We start from the raw sequence: 23290 nt of genomic DNA, 5'->3' as shown, positions 1-23290 counted from the left end.
CCTTCTGAGGCTCTGCAGTGGATGGAGGAGGAAAACAAGTTGGAGCAGAACGACAGGAACAGGTGGAGGAGGGAAGAGAATATGGAGTGAACAGAGGAGATATGGACATGAAAGAGGAGGAAGGAGCACAAAGGATGAGTGACAGGCAATTATTAATGTGGCAAAGGCAAAGGGAGGACGGTGCAGCACAAACTGAAGGAGTAAATTCATTCATATTACTTAAAGGTTCTGAATTTGTCTTTGCCTCGTTGGTCTTGTTCCATTATAAAGTTTAGGTCTTTGTCACAGTCTGAGCCTGCAGGATGTCTCTTCTCTTTGTGCCGCTACAGTGACTGGCTGATATTTTATCTCAGTGTGAACACTGACACGTTTTGTCTTAATGCGTCACAACTAATTCCTGACATTTACAGTCAGACCTCCTTCACTCAGGTGTCCATTAAAACTGTCTATTTAAGGTAAACCTGCTTCTTCTTCTTTTTTTTTTTTGGAAGAGCTCACTTTAAAACAGAATCCAGCTCCAAATGACACAAACTGACTCCACGGCTCCATCTAGTGGTGTTTAGAGAAGTGACCCACAGCTTCACCTTTAGTTTGCTTTCTTGTAATGTTTTCGAACCTGTGACATGCATGTGACATTTGATGCATAACACCCTCTACGTATAGTTTATTCTTTTTCTCTTTGCCCCACTGTGTATTGAGCCTGTGTTATTTTAGTTTGGGGTCTGTCTATTTTTGACAGAAATTATATATATAGAGTGTAATGTAAAAATAATAATATGTCATTATTAATATATATAATTAATGGCTTGTTTAACAAACAAGTTTAGAGACTTTAAGTAAAACGCGAACTTTATCATTTGTGTCCCCCATGCGGTGCCTTCCCCTTGTATCCAAGCAACAGTGAGATTCGCGCCAAAGCTCTAAAACGCCCCGCCTCCTTTTGACGATCTCGGAGCCCATTGGCTGATATTCTCGTCCTTTAATAAAACCCGGAAAAACACGGTTCCCTTCGGTTTGCGTTTCTTTCATTCCCTCCGCTCAGTTTTCACCTTGTTTTTAGGCTTTTCAGTTTCATATTTAGCTTCCAGAAGCGAGAGGGCGGTGGTTTCTAACCACAGAGCCGAAGTGGGCTGTGTTTATTATGTTGATACAAACGGAGGGTTCGTGTGTAAAACAGGAGTTTAGCTCAAACGTTAACCCCGGGAACGACGAGAGCTAACGGGGTTTGGTGAGTTCGGACAACATTTGTGTTGTGGTTTCAGCTTTTCCTCCTTGAAATAAAGACTCAGACCGGGACAAACATTGGCAGGGAAGGCGGACAGCCGCCTGGTTCTGCTAGGACCAAAAAGCTAAAGCTAGCTTCTTAGCACATTAGCGATGAGTTCGGCCTGTTGAAACGACAGAAAACTCCAGACTTTACTGATGCTAATCTTTCAATAACACCATCAGTCTGACTTGGTTATTTAAGGAGCTGATCGATTCATGCTTCTCTGTAGTGACACTAACAGCCAGGTGAAGATACAAATGGACTTTGTTCGTTTGAGCGTTGTTGCTCACGCAGGTGCTGCCAGTTGTTTTGCATTAATCAGCAGTGTATTGTGTACTTACTTAGGTTAAACTGTGTACTTACTTAGGTTAAACTGTGTACTTACTTAGGTTAAACTGTGTACTTACTTAGGTTAAACTGTGTACTTACTTAGGTTAAACTGTGTACTTACTTAGGTTAAACTGTGTACTTACTTACGTTAAACTGTGTACTTACTTAGGTTAAACTGTGTACTTACTTAGGTTAAACTGTGTACTTACTTATATTAAACTGTGTACTTATATTAAACTGTGTACTTACATTAAACTGTGTACTTACATTAAACTGTGTACTTATATTAAACTGTGTACTTAGAAGGCATTAAAATGTTAAAGCAAAGCAGACTTGTCTTTAAGATTGACCTGTGACTGTATTTTTCAGAATAAAGTGTCTTTTTGCTGACTGACTGACTGACTGACTGGCTGGGGGAGAGCAGGCCATGGCTTCTCTCAGCAGTCTGTCTCTGCTGGGCTTCAGGCAGCTGTCGGTCTGCCTGGTGGACTGTATGAAGACCCCAGCAGGCCTGAGACTAGTTGTGAAGCAGGAACCAGAAGGTGAGCAGCAGCTGTGAACAAGCAGACAAACAGCGTTTACATGTTTCAGTTTATGCAGATGTCGGACAGGGAGGAGACTTGCTTGTTTTGTCCAACTAAGTCCAGAACTCAGGAATTTATCATTTATATGTGACAAAAAAAGCAGCTGTCTCATGATATTTTTACTTTACAATTGACTAAAATGTTCAGTAGATTACCAAAGTAGCTGCTGTTAATCCACTAATTAATTGATGATACATGTTTTGAGACAATAAATGAAAACCATCTGCTTTGTGTTGGATTTGAGGCTTCTGGTCTCCTTTATTGAAAAATCCAGAATTAATGGTTTTGTAAAGGTGCTGGAACAATATGTCTCCTACTTTCCTGGGCTTTAGGCTTTTATCTAAGGACAACTGATGTGATACACCAACATACCATTCCACCTGTTCATGGTTTGACATTCTATGGTTTGCAGGCTGGGGAGTTTCAAAACCCCAACACAGTCAGGAAGATGACCCTTCAGACACCTTTGCCCCAGTGGAGCCACATGACATTGAAGATATAGAAGCTTCTGAACCAGGAGGTAAATATGTTTATAAAGTATATAGGGGCAGATAGTTCCTAATTTAAAGTTTAGAAAAGCCATAATACTACAATAATACTGATACTACTACAGCATTAGATGAAGTTCCAATGTTTAAATTCAATGTTTTACACTATTTTATTTAGGAAAAGTGGTTGGTTTTATACATTTTTCTTGTTCTCTTTTTCCTATTCCCCCCTTCTGCTATGTGACAAATCCAAATGGAGCAGAGAGCCAGCAGGAAAATGTGTATGAACCTCAGTATCACCACTGTGAGCATTGTGGGAAATCCTTTGCAAGAAAGAGCAACGTCATCAGACACCAGAGACACCACTGCAGAGCCACAGTGAACCAGCCAGAGTCAGAACAGACAGAGCGGACGGTGTATTCATGCAGCAAATGCAGTCTTACTTTTCAGACTTCACGGGACTTAAAGCTGCATGCACGAGTTCACAAGGCTAAAGGAGAAGAAATCTCAGAAGAGGCTCCACGAGAGAGGCGTCACGCCTGCACGCAATGCAATAAGAGCTTCTATGTGTTGCAGACCCTGCGGCAGCACCTCCTCACCCACACTGGAGAGAAATCTTTCAGCTGCAAGGTATGTGGTAAGCAGTTTGGGAGAGAAGGCACTCTGAAGGAGCACCAGCTGATCCACACCAAGGAAAAGCCGTTTAAATGTGAGCAATGTGGGAAGAGCTGCGCCAGAAGGGGAGACCTGAAAGTACACATGCTCAGTCACTCTGATGAGAGGCCATACAGCTGCAGCTACTGTGCAAAAACCTTCAAGCACCAGGCAAAACTGAAACAGCACGAACGTGTCCACACGGGGGAGAAACCATACCAGTGCAAGTTGTGTTCAAAGCGGTTTCGAATCCAGATGTCGCTGGCTGCGCACCAGTACATTCACACAGGAGAGAAACCATTCAAGTGCACCTTGTGCCCCAAGGCCTTCAGCGTCAGGAACAACTTGAAAAAGCACCAGATGATTCACAGTGGGGATAAACCATACCACTGCTCGCACTGTAGCAAGCGCTTCCGTCTCATGCAGCACCTTGTTGTTCACGAACGTGGCCACACGGGGGAAAAACCCTACGTGTGTGACAAATGTGGGAAAGGTTACGCCCATCCATCGGCTCTGAAGACACACCAGTCTACTCATAAGGACAAACCACCTCGCTGCTCCCTGTGTAGGCAGGACTTCACTGAGCTTAGAGAACTGAACAATCACAAGTGTGGAAGAACAGCAGAGAAGCCTCACTGCTGCTCCCAGTGTGGCAAGTGCTTTTCCCAGGCTGTGAACCTGAAGAAACACCAGCTGATCCACTCTGGTGAGAAACCGTTTGACTGTAAAGAGTGTGGGAAGCAATTCAACCACAAGAGTAACCTCACCAAGCATCTACGTATCCACACAGGTGAAAAGCCGTTTGAGTGTGAACACTGTAAGAGGTGCTTTAGGCTCCAGCAGCACCTCACAACCCACAGATTAACGCACAAGACAGACTGAGACTTGAGATCACATTTTGGACTTTCGTGGGTTTAGTGGTGGTTCAGGTGTTAAAGTGGGTTCATGTTCTAATGCTAGTTTTGATGGCTCCACCTGGTGAAGTGTCCATGGGCCTTCAAACCAAGTCATAGGTAGGAAATATCTACCTAGGAAATATTCTTGTTTACACTAGTGTGAAGAGTTTCATGTGTGTTCTCTAAATATGGAACCAACGGCATCAGTTGGCTTCTGAACTCCTGAGTTCTCCCTTTATGTTCTCATGCAGAAAAAAAAGTCATTCACAGAAATCTGTTTAGGAAATTAAACATTTAGCTTTTATTAGGAGGTTTGTGGTGGTTTACAGCCAAAATAACAAAAGTTTTTTCCTTTTTTAAAACGTACCATATTATTTAGCAGAGTTCTGCTGCTGCTTCTGTTGAAAAATACATTTATGATTGTCAGTGATTCCTCAATAATGTGATTTGGTAAGACAGTGCCTTTACTTTATGTACTACAGCCAGTTGATGTGACCTTCTTTAATTGAAACTGTAATGTGGCTGCAAGGCTCCGGGTAAAATGTGATTCAGGATTTCTTTCATTTAGAATCGAATCATTATTTTCTGTCATGATTCTTTACCAATGTCTTTTTTTTTTTACATTATGTCAGAAGAAACAAGTTGCTGCTGGATTTGTTTTTGCGTCTTCCTGTGTACCGCTTGTCACATGATGGGGAAACATTCCTGTTATTGGTTAACATGGATTAGCGAGGAGAAGTGAGCAGTGGGTTCAATGCAAACACAGCAGAATGTTTGTCATGAGAGAATAAGATCACACAGGGGCCTGAATCGAGTTTGAGACTGAAAAATCATTAATCGTGCAATAAATATCCCAAAATATGCTGAGTTTTATAAACGCTCACAGAAATTCATGTTGTCTCTTTATGCGCTAGTGATATGAACATGTAGTCTGCTGGTAATGTGAAGCCGAGTGTTTGGGCAGGTAAATAATGTCATAGTATTTTACTGTTAGTGTTTATTGTAACCTGAAGAACAAATTAAACAGTTTTTGCCAAGAAGAGATGAGCTTGTTCTTCCTCAGCAGATTTTGTTCCTTTAGTTAGATTTGAATGTTTTTGTCTGGAGTATCATATGATGTTGGAGATGTTTTTTTATTAAACGGCACAGATATGTGCTGTGCTGTTTGTGTTCTCCTCACACTGACTCATGTAATTGGCTGATCACTTCAGTCATTACTGGCTCATAATTAGAGTTGCTGTAAGTGCAGTTTGTCACTGTTTACCCTGAGGAAACAAACGGGTTCAAATGCCAGTAAATCCTGGAGCAAGTGAACTGATCTGACAAAGTTTGTGTTCAGTCTGTGTGTACTTTATCACACACAGTACGACAAACAGCCTGATCAGAGTTCACGGCAGTGGTTACTCAACTCTGATCTCTTTCCAAACCCTGATGAGTCACGGGTTTGTCGGACTGACCGGGATCCTTCAAATGACCCGAGAGCAGCGTCGGAGAAACATTCAGTAACCAGTGTTCACTCAGAGAACAGACAGAAACACGATGGGCCGACTCGGTGTTCTCATCTCTCTCGGGTTGATTTGTGTGGCTTCCACAATGGTGAGTCCAGTACTACGGTCAAATATGAATTACATTTAGCAAAGTAAGAAACTTCACTGTAGTTGGTTTCATATATATTTTGTTGTACCATAAGTTAAACTGTATTTTTTTTTTGACTGCTGGTTTTATTAATCGTTCTCTCTTTCCATCTCTTTCTAGGCCACGGTGGTTGATCCCAGAGGAGCTCGCCCGGTGGAGCACGGCACCAGATCTGAGAAATGTGCCAGTCAGAAGGACTGGCCTTTCTGCACAGACGACGACTGGGTACACAGCTTTTCTTTTGTTATATAATCACAACATCACGTTTTAGCAGAGCTCAGTTATTAATGTTAGGATTTCATGTTTAATCCAGTCAGTCTTATATTTTCTAATCCATCCACCTCCTGTCCTCCATCAGGGCTCTAAATGCCCCTCAGGCTGCAGGATCATGGGTCTGATGAATAGAAATGACCACAATGTGCTGAAGAGGGTCAAGATAATCCGCGACCTCCTCGATCAGTACAAGGCCAAACACCGCTCCGCCGACCAGGTGTCCAAACAGACCTTCGACTTCCTGAGGGACAGACTCACCACTGACACTGGTGAGTCTGCTAGGAGGTTCATCTTAAACCTGAAACCTGTTCCACCTGAATTCATCCAAATGTACTGACCTTCAAAAAAAGCCCCTAAAAAGCCTCATTTTTAGACTTTTCTAATTAAATTTGAAAAACTCCAAGTAGCTCAGGAAAAAAAAAGTTTATTTGTGCGTTTTCAGGTTTGGTTTGAGTTTTTAATAGTAACCTCCAAAGATGTGTCTTTCAGAAGAAGTGTAGTAACCCTTTAATTTTGGGTCTAATCAAATATTATTTCTGTAAATTAAGGGTAAAATATAAGGCATCTCTATAAAATGATTTTTTGGTTAATCCCATGTGTTAATGCCAACAGGAAGTGACAACACCTACTACGACTTGGCCCAGAATCTGCGTCAGAGTATCACAGACATGAAGATCAGGATCGACAGGCAGTTGAGGGTCCTGGCCGCCCTGAAGGATCGGGTCAAAGATCAGGTCACCGAGATGCAGAGGCTGGAGGTACTTTGGTTCTGTGTTATTCAGAAAGCATACACCTACAGTATGACAAAGGCGGTCATGTTGAGAGAGGAAGGCTTTAAGTTTCCAGTTCAGCTGCATCAAAGTTGAAAAAGCTAATTGGCAGAAAATATGCAGCAGTTTTGCTTTTGCAGAACAAACACATGGCATATTTCCATCTCTTCCTCAGGTGGATATCGACATCAAGCTCCGGTCCTGCAAAGGATCGTGCCAGCGCTACACCCAGTACCAGGTGGACCAGGAGAGCTACGTGACCCTGGAGAAACAGGTACCACCAGCTGCTATAAAGCTTTTTCAATTGTCCCATCCAAGTCGTTTCAGTTTGTCTTTAAGCGTCAGGGAAAATGTGCAGGGAGAACAGTGAAACAAGTAAAATATGTAGTGATTTAACATGGACCAGATTCCTTCCATTCATCAATGTAAGGTGTACAACACGCCAACCCAAATCTGTCCATCTTCCAGATTAATCAGCTGGACTCCCGACCGAGTCAGAACATCGAGACCGTGAGGACTCTGTACGTGATGAAGAGCAGGCCTCTGCAGGACGTGGTTGTGGACGGTAGATACAAATCCAAGGACGAGACCACCAGAGCGGCAGCACAGCAGAAAGACGACTTGTTCACCGATGTGAGTGACACCTTACGTATATTCCAGTCTCTGTTCCTGCTGAAGAAACAAACCTTTGTTTCTTTTGAAACAGAGGTTGTGTTCCTCCTAACACAGATGCTGAACTGTAGTTTTTCAACAGTCAAACACCAGGAATTAGTGCGTCTGTAGGGACTATTTTCATATTTGGTGTTTGAAGGAACATGTCACCCAGTGCAGCAGTGTGCCGCTGACAGGTTTTGATGGTTTCTGAACAGTAACGGAGCTCCTCCGCACAGAGGAGGAAACTATATCAGGCTGTGGAAACACACAGTGACAATAAAAAAGAAGAATATCCCTACAGTGATGGACTATTTTCAGTTCAGGTGGACGTGTCTCTTATTTTTACAGCTTTACTTGTTCATGCTAAAGTCTTTCTTCTTCCTCAGGTGAAGACTTTGCAGTTGATCCTAGAGGAGGAAGGTTCCAGCTCATCCCCAGCAACCATCTCCAAGGTCCCAGGTACTTCCTACACTGCTTCTACATCTTCCACTTCCTCGTCCTCCGGTTCCTCCGGTTCCTCTGGTTCCTCCGGTTCCTCCTCCACATCATCGAGATCCATCACTGAGCTGGGAGGTGATTTCTTTGGTGGTGGTTCTGAAGGCCTTGGCCATTCAACAAGCCACGTGTCCACCAGAACCATCTCTTGCTCCAAGAGCACCAAGAAGACCATCGTCCACACGAAGGATGGGCCGGTGGAAAAAGTGGAGGAGGTGATTGAGGGCGGGCCCGAGTGCCAGTCTATGGCAGGCCTCACTAAGGGAGGGATGAGCTCCCTGTTCCCCACACTCACCCACACATCCTCCTCCTCCTCATCGTCAACTTCATCTTTAACCAGCAAGACCGTCCACGCTGGTGGCTCCAAGGGAAGTCTCACAGCAGATACCAAAACTGGGATTGCAGATCCATTCGGCGCTGAAGTTGGAATTGACCTCGGCGCGTTCATGACAGACAGTACAGATGATGACATTCCTGACTTCCATGCCCGGAGCGTGAAGAGCATGCGCGTCGAGCGGCAGGCCGATTATATAGGAAAAGGTACCAAAACATCAGAGCTGGAGTAAAACATGAAAGACAGCATAGACAGCGTGCTTTAGCATCAGCCAGCTAGCATAGCTCGCCCTATGTACCAAAATATGAAGTGAACATATCAGATCTTTGTTATTGGAGCTTAAACATTTTTCCATTCAATTCCTAAGATATATGAGATATTTTCCTCAACATGTACTCCATGAAAAATCAAAGAGGCAGGATAGAAATTATTCTTTGACGCCAAGTTATTTCTAACGCAGATCGATTGGAGTTAACTAGAACTAGTGTAACTAGTTGGAGCACGTTTCCAATATGAGATCTAAAGGGTTTCTGGTTTTTTTGGCTTTTGTTACCAGGGTCAAAGCCACAAACTTAGAAATGCAAATGCAGAGCTAATAGTTGGATCTGGTACAAATCATATATTATTTTTATTATTTGACATAAATATTTCTGTACATGTTCATTGACAATCACATTTATTCTATTAAAGATTCAAACGAGTCCAAATTCCCCAGGCAGAACCACCCCTGAATAAATCTTTTGACAAGCCACCAAACAAACTGTCTGATTTCCTGAGAAATTACAAAACCATCAGAGAAGTTGACATGGTACTGATTATTTATGGATTATTTCAGCCAGTTATGAAATGAAAAGATATTTTTGTGCTAAATAATTATGTCATAGCTTCAGATTCCCAGATATCTGCAAAGATGTGATCGGTCTCTTAATTCGTAGCTGTGGCCCTGTAACAAAGTCCTGCTCACATTCCTGATGCAAACTGGTTGGGGAGAGGCGTTGAGTTGGGGAACTGTTAGACATTTAGTGAGAAATGACCCGTTTCACCACTGTAGAGGATTTCAGCTGCCCACACCACAGAACAAGCCAGTCCAAGCTAACTCGCAGTCTGCGCTGTGCCCCCTTCTTTTTGCAGATTGCTTCGAAGCCTACCAGAACCACCTGAAAGGGGAAACAAACGGCCTGTTTAAGATCAAACCCGGCGGCCCGGACTCCACACAGGTAGTGGAGGTTTATTGTCAGCAGGAGGGGCTGATGGGAGGGTGGTTGTTAGTCCAGCAGAGGGAGAATGGTGCGCTCAGTTTCAACCGCACATGGGCCGAATACCGCGATGGATTCGGCTCGGTGGACGCGCAGGGCAAAGGGGAGTTCTGGCTAGGGAACCAGAACATCCACCTGTTGACCAATCAGGGTGAGACCATGCTGAAGGTAGCGCTGGAGGACTGGGAGGGGGGCGTGGCCAGTGCAGAATATATAATCAGGGTTGGTACAGAGGAGGAGGGTTACCCGCTACATGTGTCCGGGTACTCTGGGGATGCAGGGGACGCTCTGGTGAAGCCCAGTGTAGAACTACATATGTCCCACAACGGGATGAAGTTCAGCACCTTCGACAGGGACAATGATAACTGGGATGAGAGTTGTGCAGAAAGGTTCGGGGGAGGGTGGTGGTACAACAGCTGCCAGTCAGCTAACTTGAATGGGATTTATTATAAAGGCACGTACGACCCGGAGAGTAACCTGCCGTACAAGGAGCAGAACGGAGTTGTCTGGGTCTCATATAAACCGCCCAACTACAGCCTGAAAACTGTCCGAATGTTTGTTCGGCCTGTTGCTTTTTAATACGACTCAGAGCTGCAGAAAACCTGTCAAATGATAGAAAATATTCCTGTTTCCACCAGAAGAAAACAGTGGGAGAAAAAGAGAAGAGTCACTGATGAAACTCAGGCTGAATAAATATTTGAGGACAAAATGCAAAGGTGGTTTCGGACTTTTTAGACTATCGAGCTGCTCGTAAATCATTGTGGGATTTCAAAACCATGTCACAGTGTCCCCGTGTCTTTGTGTGTGTTTGTTTGTTCATTATGTAAAAGGCATCGAGCTGTTTGTTAGGGTTACAAAACCTGTACTGTGTCTCTAGTCGATCAATAAAGATTCATGTTCACTTCAGCTGCTGTGGTTTGTGCAATGATTTCAGTCAAATAGAACCAAGCCTTCAATATGTGATATGTCATTTAAATACAAAACACTGTTTTCAGATCAGCTAAAGAAAATCTGATGGTATTTAATGCACATCGTCTGTGAACGTGTTTTAATCAGCTAAAGAAGCTTCAGTGAGGAAGTGACTGAAGAAAGAAAAAAGCAGATTAAACATCACATTAGAATCAACATGTGATGAACATGTGATGCTTTAACTGTAGTGTGTTTAATGTGTCCTGTTATTTCAGTGCAGGGTTTCCAGCTGTTTCCCGCTTTATTATATTTTAGTAGCAGCCAACATGTTGGTAAATGTTTGATTCTTCTAGTTCTTCTGGTTGGCTGTGCTTTTCTTCAGGAAAGTGATTTGAATCAATTACAAAGCAAAGTTAAAACCAGGAAACAGACTTTGTGATGAATGTGAGTCAATTTTAGTTAAAAACGCTGAATGTGATGTTTGATGTTTGTCTCCTGCAGATGTGGCACTAAATAAATTCATGACTGCTGCACACAAATACACACCATACATGTTTCCAGTGTCATGTTTGAGTTGAGCTCAGATCAAAGTAAACTGACACCAGTGCTCTTGTTTGTTTTTTTGTTCAGTGTGTTTGAGGCTGATGCAGCAGACTCAAGATGGCCGACAGCCCTCCAGGCCCACCTGGACCTACAGGAGTCAGCGCTGTGTAGCGACGCCTGCCGTCGCTCTGTGTTCAGATGACGACTGGGTAACACGCAAACACACACATGCAGACACGCGCACGTGTCATCGTCCGTGCAAACGTGAACAACGTAATTTTGAGAACATCAAACATGTCGACTCCCAGTTAGAAAACTGTCTGTGTTTATGAGATGTACGTGTCCCTCTCCAAAGGTTTCTAAATGCCCCTCAGGCTGCAGACTCCAGGGTCTGATCTCCCAGATGGAGAGTGAGGTGGAAAGAAAACTGCAAAAGGTGTGTAAGACGAGGAAGATGCATGAAGACGCAGCTGACGTGTCCATGATGGCAACGACACAGATCTACACCTCTCTCAGCAAAAACTCCAGACAAGGTAAGACTCACTAATTCTCTTAGTGCTGCTGATAAAATAAAGACAGCTGTGCGTGTTTACTAACTAAAGCTTGTTTATTCATCTACAGCGTCAAACCTGAAGTTCGTGGAAAACGTGGGAGGACTGGCCAGGAGTCTCACGTCACTACGGAGGAGATCGTCCTGTCTGTCACAGAAACTGAAGGAGCTACGCAGCAACGTAGAGAGACAGATCGAAGACCTGTATCGGACAGAGGTGAGCGGACGGAGCAACTACTATACAGCCAACATGCATTTAAGTGTCACGTTCTGCACTTAAATGGTGACATGCTCACTGTTTTTGGGCTCTAGGGGTCAAGATCACAACTGGTCTGTTCTACTGAGCCAAAGTGTTTTTATTATTTGGTAACTCAGGAAAGTGATCCGGGTACTTGTGTGCCTTTAGACAGATGTGAGCTCAGACAGATGTTGGCTGGGTTTTTGGATTCTGTTGACTGTGCAGAGACGTTTTTAGGTGTTGCTCTGTAGCAGGTCATGGTGTTAATGCTACATTAATACTTCACCGTCTTGCTCATGTTACCAGGTCGACGTTGACATGAAGCTGCGAGCCTGCCGGGGATCCTGCCGGTCGGCACCACCCTTCTCTGTCAACCACCCCAGTTACCAGACGCTTCGGACTGATCTGGACCAGATGGACAAGTCTGGAAACCAGAGAAGCAAGGGCACCGCACCTCAGAGAGGCATTCCACACGTCAAGCTGAGGACTGTAGATGTGGGCCCAGCACCTTCGGCAGAATATAGGACCATGCCAACAGTTCGGGGAGAGCTCCTGACCCAGTTCATACTGGAGGAGCTGCTGGAGGAGCCTGCAGATGTGGAGGTTTGTTCCACCTAATTAATGTCTTTGGCCTAGGAGGCTGTGGCTAAATACAGGACTTACAATGTTTACAAGGATTTTCCAACTCATTTCCTTTGGACATTCAGGAAACAAACATTTTTACCAGTTTTAAAACGTTTCTAATGGGACACTTCCTGTCGCCTGCTGTATTCCTCTGTTGGTCACTGTCATTTTTCCAAATTAAAACTTTTTCAGACAATGTTTTAGTTAAAATTTGACAAATCATTTTTCTGCATGTTAGTAAAAGCTCTAATTACCTGACAAATTGAAATATATGAGCATTGAGAACACGTCATCTTTCTTGCTGTTATTTATTTGTGTTTTCTTTATTTAGGCATGTTAGATAAATACCTTTCAGCACATTGTAATGTCTGTATATAGCCAATCCATTACTTCACTTATATTCATTATAAACTGAATGAAAATGTGCCCAAACATATTTCACTCCATAGTTTCCTAAGATCAACTGTATGATTTCAAATTGAATCAGGAGTTTCAGTGAGAAAATGAGAAGTTTCCATTAATATTTTTAATCCTCAGTCAGTTTAAACCAAATTAGCTTCTTCACATGTGTTTCTGTTAAACTGTAATAGAGCTGAGTTGACATTCAGAGTAACGACCTGCACGGCCCTCAGCCCCTTAAAAGACCCTCCACCAATCTGCACCATGTCATTAGTAATTGTTGATCATAATTCATACTATCTGATCAGGTAGGTCAGGTGACGCTGTGCTAACGTTAACCCTTCTGCCACAGTAAGAACCATCAGGGCCTGTTTGTAATTAGTGTTCTTTATTTTTAATCATGCTTGATCCGTCTTGAGCCTTAAAATATAGAGGGACTGATCTGGCTTCTAGTCTACAGGCACCTCAGCAGAGATGTAAATAATTGATTAGGATTTGAGCGAAATAACCACCAGAACAGACAAAGTATGTTCCTCAATGTGTTTATTGAGTAGCAGAGGACAGTTAGTGTTAACTCATCCTGGTCTTAGCACATAACAAAGGACAGACCACAGCACATTCACTTAGAGCCATCACAAGTTCCCCTGACATGAAACTATTTTTAAAACAGAGTTTACTTCCTGCACTTTGGGTTTTTTTTATTCTTTACACTTCCAGCAAACAGCTTTAGTCCAAACTCAGTGTTAGTTGTGTTAAAACATCAGCAGCTAAAACAGGAAACGCCTGTATAGTAGATGAACATCACAAAGAGCTTTGAACTATTCTCGTGTTTGTGAATGTGTTTCTTTTATTTTGGCAGTGTCCTGTGTTATGTGCCGACATCCTCCGACACCATTAACTGGAGGCGAAGTAAGGCCTGATCTTCATGCTGATGGCCTTGAGCGAATACCAGCTCCCCTTCCAGTTCATCCACACTATGCCGTCATCTGTTCCGTGCTTGGCCATTTGGCGAGTGTAGGCTCCGCCTATGTAGTATCGGCCGTTGGGATTGGCTGAGTGGCAGCGGTTGTACCACCAGCCGCCTCCGTCCTCCCTGGAGCACTGTTTGGAGGGATCGCCGGGGATCCTGGTTCAAGCAAACAAGGACAGAAAGGTATGAGACAGACTGTCACTTCTTTTTTTCTACTGGCAGAGAAGGAGACGGAGCATTAAACCAGAGTTCTGCCAAAGGTCATTTCCCAGCATTCTGTCTAGAATAAAAAGCTTAAAGCTAAATCAGAGGATAAGACTACCAAGACACTTGAAACACAATATGACTACATAGTTTTATGATGCGTACAGTCAAAATGCTTTAGCTTTAGATTTCAAAATGTTTGCCATACACATGCTAACGTCTCTTGTCGTTTCCTGTTGTCTGAGCAGTAAGTTCTGGTTCTTTGCCTTGTTGATAGTTTGTTCTGTCACACAACATCTGCATTGTTCAGATTTTAGTAATGCAAAGTCAATAAAGTGAAAAACCCCAGTGTGGGTGTGTCTAAAAAACAGGACACTTACCATTTGTCGTTGTCTCTGTCATAGGTGCTGAACATCATGCCGTTGTGGATGGTCATGGTGCGGTTTACGCCAAAAAGCTGCGACGCTCCTTCCAGCAAGGTGTTGCCAGCGTTACCAGAGTAGCCGTCAACTGCCAGCACATAGCTGGTCACTTCTGATTGGACAGTGAACTGGCGATACTGGGCGTGGACCTACATAATACAAACCATGTGAGTTTCATTCCACAAAAACTTAAGCCTCTCCAGCCCACATGTCACAGTCCATCTTGAATGAGGGCTAATTTTCTAATCACTGTATTTGTGGCTGAGATGAGAACTGGTGTTAAACTGCATCATTGGGCCAATCAGTGTTAGCCTTAGACACAGGCTGTATATTCTCATGCTGCTGGCCACCAACTACTTTGATTCTGACGATGAGAGTGAAAAATGATTGGACTGAAATCAGGTTCCCTCTGAGGCTCAGACGTTATTGCACCAATGAAAATGCTGTTCAACAATTCCCCAGATCTCTACAATGGAGGCTTAATGAAATTAGCACCAGCTAAAGGTACCATACCCACTTCAGATGTAAATATGAGTTCAAAGTTATTGAATTAAACATTAAACCTTTAGCTCAGTAATCGATTACCAAAACAAACTCATTTTCTGTTTATGAACTAATCATTTCTTCTGTAGATAGAAACCTCGAGGACTCACCTTGGCTCCTGTCCAGTCCTGCATTTCAATAAGAACCTCAGTGGGGCCCGTCTTCGTCAGCTGACTAATGCGGTCATTACCCAGCCAGTGTTCCCCTGTCACATGATGAACAAGTTAAGTACATTGGTCCACAAACTGCTAGAATAATGGTGACTAGAAGTATACAGGTACAAATAGCAGTAATTCAGAAAAGCACAAAGCAAAATGTGTTAACTAATAACCAATCTCCTTTCATTTTTTGAAGGTCTTACCAGGAGTATTACAGTAACCCTTGCCAGTATCAAAGGCAGTGTTGCCAAAACCACGTCGGTACTCGTCCCAGCGCCGGCCAAAGTCAACACTGCCATCGAGCCTGTTCTGAATGAGAAGCCATCCTGAGAAAGTAGAAGAAATGCAAAAGATGAAAATCCATCATCAAAGGTATTAAAATCCAATGGGCTGACATTAAACGTACATGGTGATTTTAATTATTAAGTATTTTCACCTCCATTCTGTGTGGTTTGATCACAGAAGACCTTGTATGGAGGGCTGGTGGCGTCGGGCTGGACCAGGTACATCTGTGACTCTTTTCCTCCACGACGGTAGATGTCCTCACACTCCTTACCTGGATCACAAAGGACAGGACATTTTTAGTGTGAAGAGTTGGAATGTCAAAGATGATCCTGACTGCCCATCAAACACATAATAAGGTAACTACTCATCAGATCTTTCTGAAATTTGGTATAAATATTAATAATCCAAGTAGAACAAACCCCAAAACTTTGATGACCAACTGACCCTTTTTTTTTTTTTTTTCTTTTCAAAAAAAAGCAAAACCATCCAAAAGAAGAGAACCAGACTCACCAGATACCACCGGTATGGGACATTTGGTTTTGCATGGCTCCTTGCAGTCATCCTTCTGGGTCTGGATGGCCTTCTCCAACCTCTGGATCTTCTCCTTGATCTTGTCTAGGATCCCCTACAGCCACGACACATTATGTACATTGCTATGTAATATGTGATCTTTCCAATACTAAGTCATGGCAGCTCTTACTTACATTAAGCACTCTGATGGTGGAGGGGAAGACAGTATCCACTGTCTCCTTGATGTAGGCATGTTGTTCCTCCACTTGATCAGTGTACTGACTGACAACCCTGCTGTTGTCTGAGAAAAAGAAATTATACTTTTTGTCACATTAAAAAATTAGAATATATATATATATATATATATATTCTGTGATTATTCAGGGTGTGAAAAATCAATATATATATTTTCTGTGATTAATCAGGGTGTGAAAAATCATTTGATTAATCAGGGTGTGAAAAATCTATATGTATATATATATATATTCTGAGATTAATCAGGGTGTGAAAAATCATTTGATTAATCAGAGTGTGAAAAATCATTTGATTAATCGGTTTGAAAAATCATGTGATTAATCAGGGTGTGAAAAATTATGTGATTAATCAGGGCCATTACATAGTCAGGCCACGCCCATCAATCATGTTTTGTCACATTACATCAAGTCAGACTACATCCACAACATTTCTGTGCTCATAGTTTCTATAACCCAACTATGAAAGTGAGTGTTTTAACTGGACTCACCATTAATGACTTTCTGTCTCTCCCTCAGAGAGTTAGACATCCTGTTGACATAGTTGAAGATGTTGTTGGAGGATCTGGAAAGGTCATCCACCTGAGGCCTGAGTTCACTAATGCTCTGTGAGAAGCAGATGCAAATAAATAAATAAAACTCAGACACTCATCCCAGTGTTTGTCATTGGCAATTATAGCAGCAAAATAATTTCCTACAAAGAAGTGACTGCTCTTTGCTCAGAGAAGGCAAGAAAAAGGAAAATCCAAAATTAATTTAGTAAATCAGTTTAATTTACCATCTTGGTGTTCCTCTCTTGCTTCAGCAGTGTGGTCTTCAGCTCACAGCCAGTGGGACACAAAACACCCTGTTAGACAGAAAAATGGATGAGTCTCTCATTTTATTTCCTACTTCAACAAGTTAGTATTTGTTTTACAGGATGATTTACTCGTGCCTCAGTATTATTAATGGCAGGTTTTCACCTACATATGTAAACTACTTTCTCTGGTGTGTGCCTACCATCTCCTCTGAGGCATGTGTGCACCCTCCATCCTCCGGCTGCTCCACCTTCTCCTGCCGCTGTGGCCCTCCAACCGGAGCTGAGGTGGGGCGACCACGATACCTGGACAAAGCGCAGGAAACACATAAAGAACACAGTCAGATCTCATTTTTAAATGGTCCCATGTGAACCAACAAAAACACGAGCCAGTGCAGCTCAGACAAAGTATAGCACCACCATCAGGAAAAGACTGGAATAAAATAATAATTTGACCAACTCTTAAACTTATGAGTTCCCATCAGCCTTAGCTCCACTGTGAGTTTAGGACACATTATCAAATATAAGCATGTTAGCACTGTGAGCTGATATTAGCATTTAGCTTAAAGTTCAGATGAGCAGTAGAACTTTACATTTGTTTGGTTGCACTGGTAGAAAGTACTTGTGCATGACTAGAGTTTCTCTAGTATCTGCTACATGTGACAGATTCCCAATATTTTCCAATCAGCTTCTAAATGAAAGTACACAAAAGGTTCTAGCGATGATTTAACCCCCCTTATTAAAATACTACAAACAGTACTGCATTGAATAAAATAATACAATAACATAGCCTATATATTGGCATGTATGTGTGTTGTACCTGCTGGCGCCACCTACGGGTGGTGGGGTGGGACGGCTGGGGATGTAGGTGTCCCCGGCCTTCATTATTGGACGGTGACCCCGAGCGTCTACGGGTGCTCCCTGGGTGAGAGAGGGAACAGGCGTCATGACATAATAAACCACAAAATGGTCATACTATACTGTGTAAAAATTTCAAGTAAAATAGTCATACTATTCTAAGGCATTTTTGTCAACCAAAATGGTCATGCTATACTGAGGCATTTTTTGTCAAAAAAATGGTCATGCTATACTGAGGCATTTTTTGTCAAAAAAGTGGTCATGCTATACTAAGGCATTTTTGGTCAAGTAAAATGGTCATGCTATAATGAGGCATTTTTTAAAAAAAAATGGCCATACTATAATAGGGCATTTTTTTGTCAACCAAAATGGTCATACTATAGTGTGCCTATATTAAGGCATTTTTAGTCAACGAAAATGGTCATACTATAATAAGGCATTTTTTGTCAAAAAAAAATGGTCATACTATACTAAGCCATTTTTTGTCAATCAAAATGGTCATACTATACAAAGGCATTTTTGGTCAAAAAAATGGTCATACTATACTAAGGCATTTTTTGTCAACCAAAATGGTCATACTATACTAACGCATTTTTTGTCAACCAAAATGGTCATACTACACTAAGGCATTTTTGGTCAAAAAAATGGTCATGCTATACTAAGGCATTTTTTGTCAAAAAAAAACAAAAGGTCATACTATACTAAGCCATTTTTTGTCAAAAAAAAACAAAAGGTCATACTATACTAAGGCATTTTTTGTCAAAAAAATGGTCATACTATACTACGGAATTTTTGGTCAAAAAAATGGTCATAATATACTAAGGCATTTTTTGTCAAAAAAATGGTCATGCTATAATGAGGCATTTTTAAAAAAAAAAAATGGCCATACTATAATAGGGCATTTTTTTATCAACCAAAATGGTCATGCTATAGTGTGTAAAAATTTCAAGTAAAATGGTCATACTATATTGTGCCTATACTAAGGCATTTTTTGTCAACCAAAATGGTCATACTATAATAAGGCATTTTTGTCAAAAAAAAATGGTCATGCTATAATAAGGCATTTTTTCTCAAAAAAAACAAAAGGTCATACTATACTAAGCCATTTTTTGTGAAAAAAAAACAAAAGGTCATACTATACTAAGGCAATTTTTGTCAAAAAAATGGTCATACTATACTACGGAATTTTTGGTCAAAAAAATGGTCATGCTATAATGAGGCATTTTTTAAAAAAAAAATGGCCATACTATAATAGGGCATTATTTTGTCAACCAAAATGGTCATGCTATACTAAGGCATTTTTTGTCAAAAAAAAAAATGGTCATACTATACTAAGGCATTTTTTGTCAACCAAAATGGTCATGCTATACTAAGGCATTTTTTGTCAAAAAAAAAAAAAAAGGTCATACTATACAAAGGCATTTTTGGTAAAAAAAAATGGTCATACTATACTAAGGCATTTTTTGTCAACCAAAATGGTCATGCTATACTAAGGCATTTTTTGTCAAAAAAAACAAAAGGTCATACTATACTACGGAATATTTGTCAAAAAAAATGGTCATACTATACTAAGGCATTTTTTGTCAAAAAAAATGGTCATGCTATACTAAGCCATTTTTGGTCAAAAAAAACAAAAGGTCATACAATAATAAGGCATTTTTTTCTCAAAAAAAAAACAAAAGCTCATACTATACTACGGAATTTTTTGTCAAAAAAAATGGTCATGCTATACTAAGGCATTTTTTGTCAAAAAAATGGTCATACTATAATAAGGCATTTTTTGTCAAGTAAAAAGGCCATACTATAATAACTCATTTTTTGTCAATCAAAATGGTCATACTATAATAAGGCTTTTTTTGTCAACCAAAATGGTCATACTATACTAAGGAATTTTTTGTCAAGTAAAATGGTCATACTATACTAAGACATTTTTGGTCAAAAAAAAAAAAGGTCATATTATAGTGTTTAAAAATTTCAAGTAAAATGGTCATACTATACTGAGGCATTTTTTGTCAAAAAAAAATGGTCATACTATAATAAGGCATTTTTGGTCAAAAAAATGGTCATGCTATAATGAGGCATTTTTAAAAAAAAAAAGGCCATACTATGATAGGGCATTTTTTTGTCAACCAAAATGGTCATACTATAGTGTGCCTATATTAAGGCATTTTTTGTCAAAAAAAAATGGTCATACTATACTAAGCCATTTTTTGTCAATCAAAATGGTCATACTATACAAAGGCATTTTTGGTCAAAAAAATGGTCATACTATACTAAGGCATTTTTTGTCAACCAAAATGGTCATACTATACTAACGCATTTTTTGTCAACCAAAATGGTCATACTACACTAAGGCATTTTTGTCAAAAAAAAATGGTCATGCTATACTAAGGCATTTTTTGTCAAAAAAAACAAAAGGTCATACTATACTAAGCCATTTTTTGTCAAAAAAAAACAAAAGGTCATACTATACTAAGGCATTTTTTGTCAAAAAAATGGTCATACTATACTAAGGCATTTTTTGTCAAAAAAATGGTCATGCTATAATGAGGCATTTTTAAAAAAAAAAATGGCCATACTATAATAGGGCATTTTTTTGTCAACCAAAATGGTCATGCTATAGTGTGTAAAAATTTCAAGTAAAATGGTCATACTATATTGTGCCTATACTAAGGCATTTTTTGTCAACCAAAATGGTCATACTATAATAAGGCATTTTTTGTCAAAAAAAATGGTCATACTATACTAAGCCATTATTTGTCAAAAAAAAAAATGGTCATACTATACTAAGCCATTTTTTGTCAACCAAAATGGTCATGCTATAATAAGGCATTTTTTGTCAAAAAAAATGGTCATACTATACTAAGCCATTTTTTTGTCAACCAAAATGGTCATACTATAATAAGGCATTTTTTGTCAATCAAAATGGTCATACTATACTAAGCCATTTTTGGTCAAAAAAAATGGTCATACTATACTAAGGCATTTTTTGTCAAAAAAAATGGTCATACTATACTAAGCCATTTTTTTGTCAACCAAAATGGTCATACTATAATAAGGCATTTTTTGTCAAAAAAAAATGGTCATACTATACTAAGGCATTTTTTGTCAAAAAAAATGGTCATACTATACTAAGGCATTTTTTGTCAAAAAAAACAAAAGGTCATACAATAATAAGGCATTTTTTCTCAAAAAAAAAAAAGGTCATACTATAATAAGGCATTTTTTGTCAAGTAAAATGGTCATGCTATACTAAGACATTTTTGGTCAAAAAAAAAAAAAGGTCATATTATAGTGTTTAAAAATTTCAAGTAAAATGGTCACGCTATACTAAGGCATTTTTGGTCAAAAAAAAATGGTCATAATATACTAAGCCATTTTTTGTCAAAAAAAACAAAAGGTCATACAATAATAAGGCATTTTTTCTCAAAAAAAAAAGGTCATACTATAATAAGGCATTTTTGTCAAAAAAATGGTCATGCTATACTAAGGCATTTTTGGTCAAAAAATGGTCATGCTATACTAAGGCATTTTTTGTCAAAAAAAAACAAAAGGTCATACAATAATAAGGCATTTTTTCTCAAAAAAAAACAAAAGGTCATACTATACTACGGAATTTTTTGTCAAAAAAAATGGTCATACTATACTAAGGCATTTTTTGTCAAAAAAAATGGTCATGCTATAATAAGCCATTTTTGGTCAAAAAATGGTCATACTATACTAAGGCATTTTTTCTCAAAAAAAACAAAAGGTCATTCTATAATAAGGCATTTTTTGTCAAGTAAAATGGTCATACTATACTAAGGCATTTTTTGTCAACCAAAATGGTAATGCTATACTAAGGCATTTTTTTACAAAAAAATGGTCATGCTATACTAAGGCATTTGTCGTCAAAAAAAATGGTCATGCTATACTAAGGCATTTGTCGTCAAAAAAAATGGTCATGCTATAATAAGGCATTTTTTCTCAAAAAAAAAACAAAAGGTCATACTATAATGTGGCATTTTTTGTCAAAAAAATGGTCATACTATAATAAGGCATTTTTTGTCAAGTAAAAAGGCCACACTATAATAACGCATTTTTTGTCAATCAAAATGGTCATACTATACTAAGGCTTTTTTTGTCAACCAAAATGGTCATACTATACTAAGGCATTTTTGTCAACCAAAATGGTCATACTATACTAAGACATTTTTGGTCAAAAAAAAAAAAGGTCATATTATAGTGTTTAAAAATTTCAAGTAAAATGGTCATACTATACTAAGGCATTTTTGGTCAAAAAAAAAAAGGTCATACTATACTAAGGCATTTTTTGTCAAAAAAAAAAATGGTCATGCTATACTACTAAGGCATTTTTTGTCAACCAAAATGGTCATACTATAATAAGGCATTTTTGGTCAAAAAAAAAATGGTCATACTATAAGAAATTTTTTGTCAACCAAAATGGTCATACTATACTAAGGCATTTTTTGTCAAAAAAAAAAAATGGTGATGCTATACTAAGGCATTTTTGGTCAACCAAAATGGTCATACTATATTAAGGCTTTTTTTGTCAACATGTAAAGAAATGCAGTCTGACGACAAACACAGCAGGTCTACGTACTGTTCCGGTGTCAGCTGGTGTGTTTGTGGGCTCCTGTGGTGTAAGAGATAGAACTGTTAATATTTTTGAACACACAAATCCTCTATTCTTTTACATGCCTGTATTGAAACTGAAACATTCATTCATTTCTATGATTTAATCATTTTATTAAATGAGCACAGTCCAAAACACTCACCACGTCTTCATCATAGTCCAGGTTCCCCTGACCCCAGGCGACAGATGCGCACAGATACAGTAACAACAGCGTCTTCATGCTTGTGTCAAAGTGTCGTCAGTGTGGCTCCGCTCTGTTCTCTGTTCCTGAAGCCTGATGGGACCTGCTATTTATCCTCTGTGGCTGGACCTCTGCTCCCAGTCCCAGTGACCTGCCCCCACTGGTCAATAACTGCAGGGACAGTTTTTCCAGCCTGAGTCACATTTGATCTGTTTGTGGAAAAACAAAAGAGCCAAAGAGTTTACTGATCACTCAGAGTTTACCGATTACTCAGAGTTTACCGATCACCTGTGCAGGCAGTCCTCAGTGTTTTCAGGCCAGTGCTGGCGTCCACAGACTGATGATTCAGTATTTCACTCTGCCACCTGAGGAACTTTATGTTCCACAGGTTAAATTTACAGATCAATCCTAATCAACCCTGATGACTCACAGTTTCCTTCCTGGCGGTGCAGACAGGGGGTCCTGATGGGAAATGAGTCCAACCTTCTGTTTTGTCCTGGATGACAGTAACTTTCACAGCTTGTTACTCTGGTTTACACCAAAATCTGCACTGGTCTGATAATTATTAGGTCTTTTT

The 23290-nt window shown here is 40.1% G+C and overlaps 3 protein-coding genes and 1 long non-coding RNA gene across 4 annotated transcripts; 3 read left to right on the top strand and 1 right to left on the bottom strand.

The window, feature by feature from the left end:
• The first annotated feature begins 990 nt into the window (after window positions 1-990).
• LOC113139577 (zinc finger protein OZF-like) lies at window positions 991-5081 on the top strand. The gene is made up of 4 exons (XM_026322877.1): window positions 991-1228; window positions 1967-2139; window positions 2594-2701; window positions 2932-5081. Exons 2-4 carry the CDS (start codon window positions 2025-2027, stop codon window positions 4203-4205), a joined length of 1497 nt encoding a protein of 498 aa, XP_026178662.1. The 5' UTR covers window positions 991-1228; window positions 1967-2024; the 3' UTR covers window positions 4206-5081.
• A 208-nt stretch (window positions 5082-5289) lies between these two features.
• On the top strand, window positions 5290-10542 carry fga (fibrinogen alpha chain). The gene is made up of 8 exons (XM_026322391.1): window positions 5290-5815; window positions 5975-6079; window positions 6213-6396; window positions 6740-6885; window positions 7073-7171; window positions 7366-7530; window positions 7938-8586; window positions 9512-10542. The coding sequence occupies exons 1-8, from the start codon at window positions 5759-5761 to the stop codon at window positions 10213-10215; spliced, it is 2109 nt and encodes a 702-aa protein (XP_026178176.1). The 5' UTR covers window positions 5290-5758; the 3' UTR covers window positions 10216-10542.
• Window positions 10543-13425: 2883 nt separating this feature from the next.
• Window positions 13426-22808, bottom strand: fgb (fibrinogen beta chain). Its single transcript, XM_026322887.1, has 13 exons — window positions 22675-22808; window positions 22500-22532; window positions 17859-17959; window positions 17242-17344; window positions 17021-17089; window positions 16734-16848; window positions 16186-16292; window positions 15992-16106; window positions 15633-15752; window positions 15400-15522; window positions 15149-15243; window positions 14454-14644; window positions 13426-14025 (listed from the first exon to the last, which is right to left on the bottom strand). Exons 1-13 carry the CDS (start codon window positions 22750-22752, stop codon window positions 13794-13796), a joined length of 1482 nt encoding a protein of 493 aa, XP_026178672.1. The 5' UTR covers window positions 22753-22808; the 3' UTR covers window positions 13426-13793.
• LOC113141925 (uncharacterized) lies at window positions 14524-16347 on the top strand. Its single transcript, XR_003296873.2, has 4 exons — window positions 14524-14662; window positions 15128-15568; window positions 15659-15837; window positions 15959-16347. It is a non-coding gene; the product is annotated as an uncharacterized LOC113141925 (long non-coding RNA).
• Window positions 22809-23290: the final 482 nt, after the last annotated feature.

This window comes from Mastacembelus armatus, chromosome 18, assembly GCF_900324485.2.
Source record: "Mastacembelus armatus chromosome 18, fMasArm1.2, whole genome shotgun sequence".
NCBI lineage: Eukaryota > Metazoa > Chordata > Actinopteri > Synbranchiformes > Mastacembelidae > Mastacembelus > Mastacembelus armatus.
This window is presented reverse-complemented; position numbering and strand designations above follow the sequence as displayed.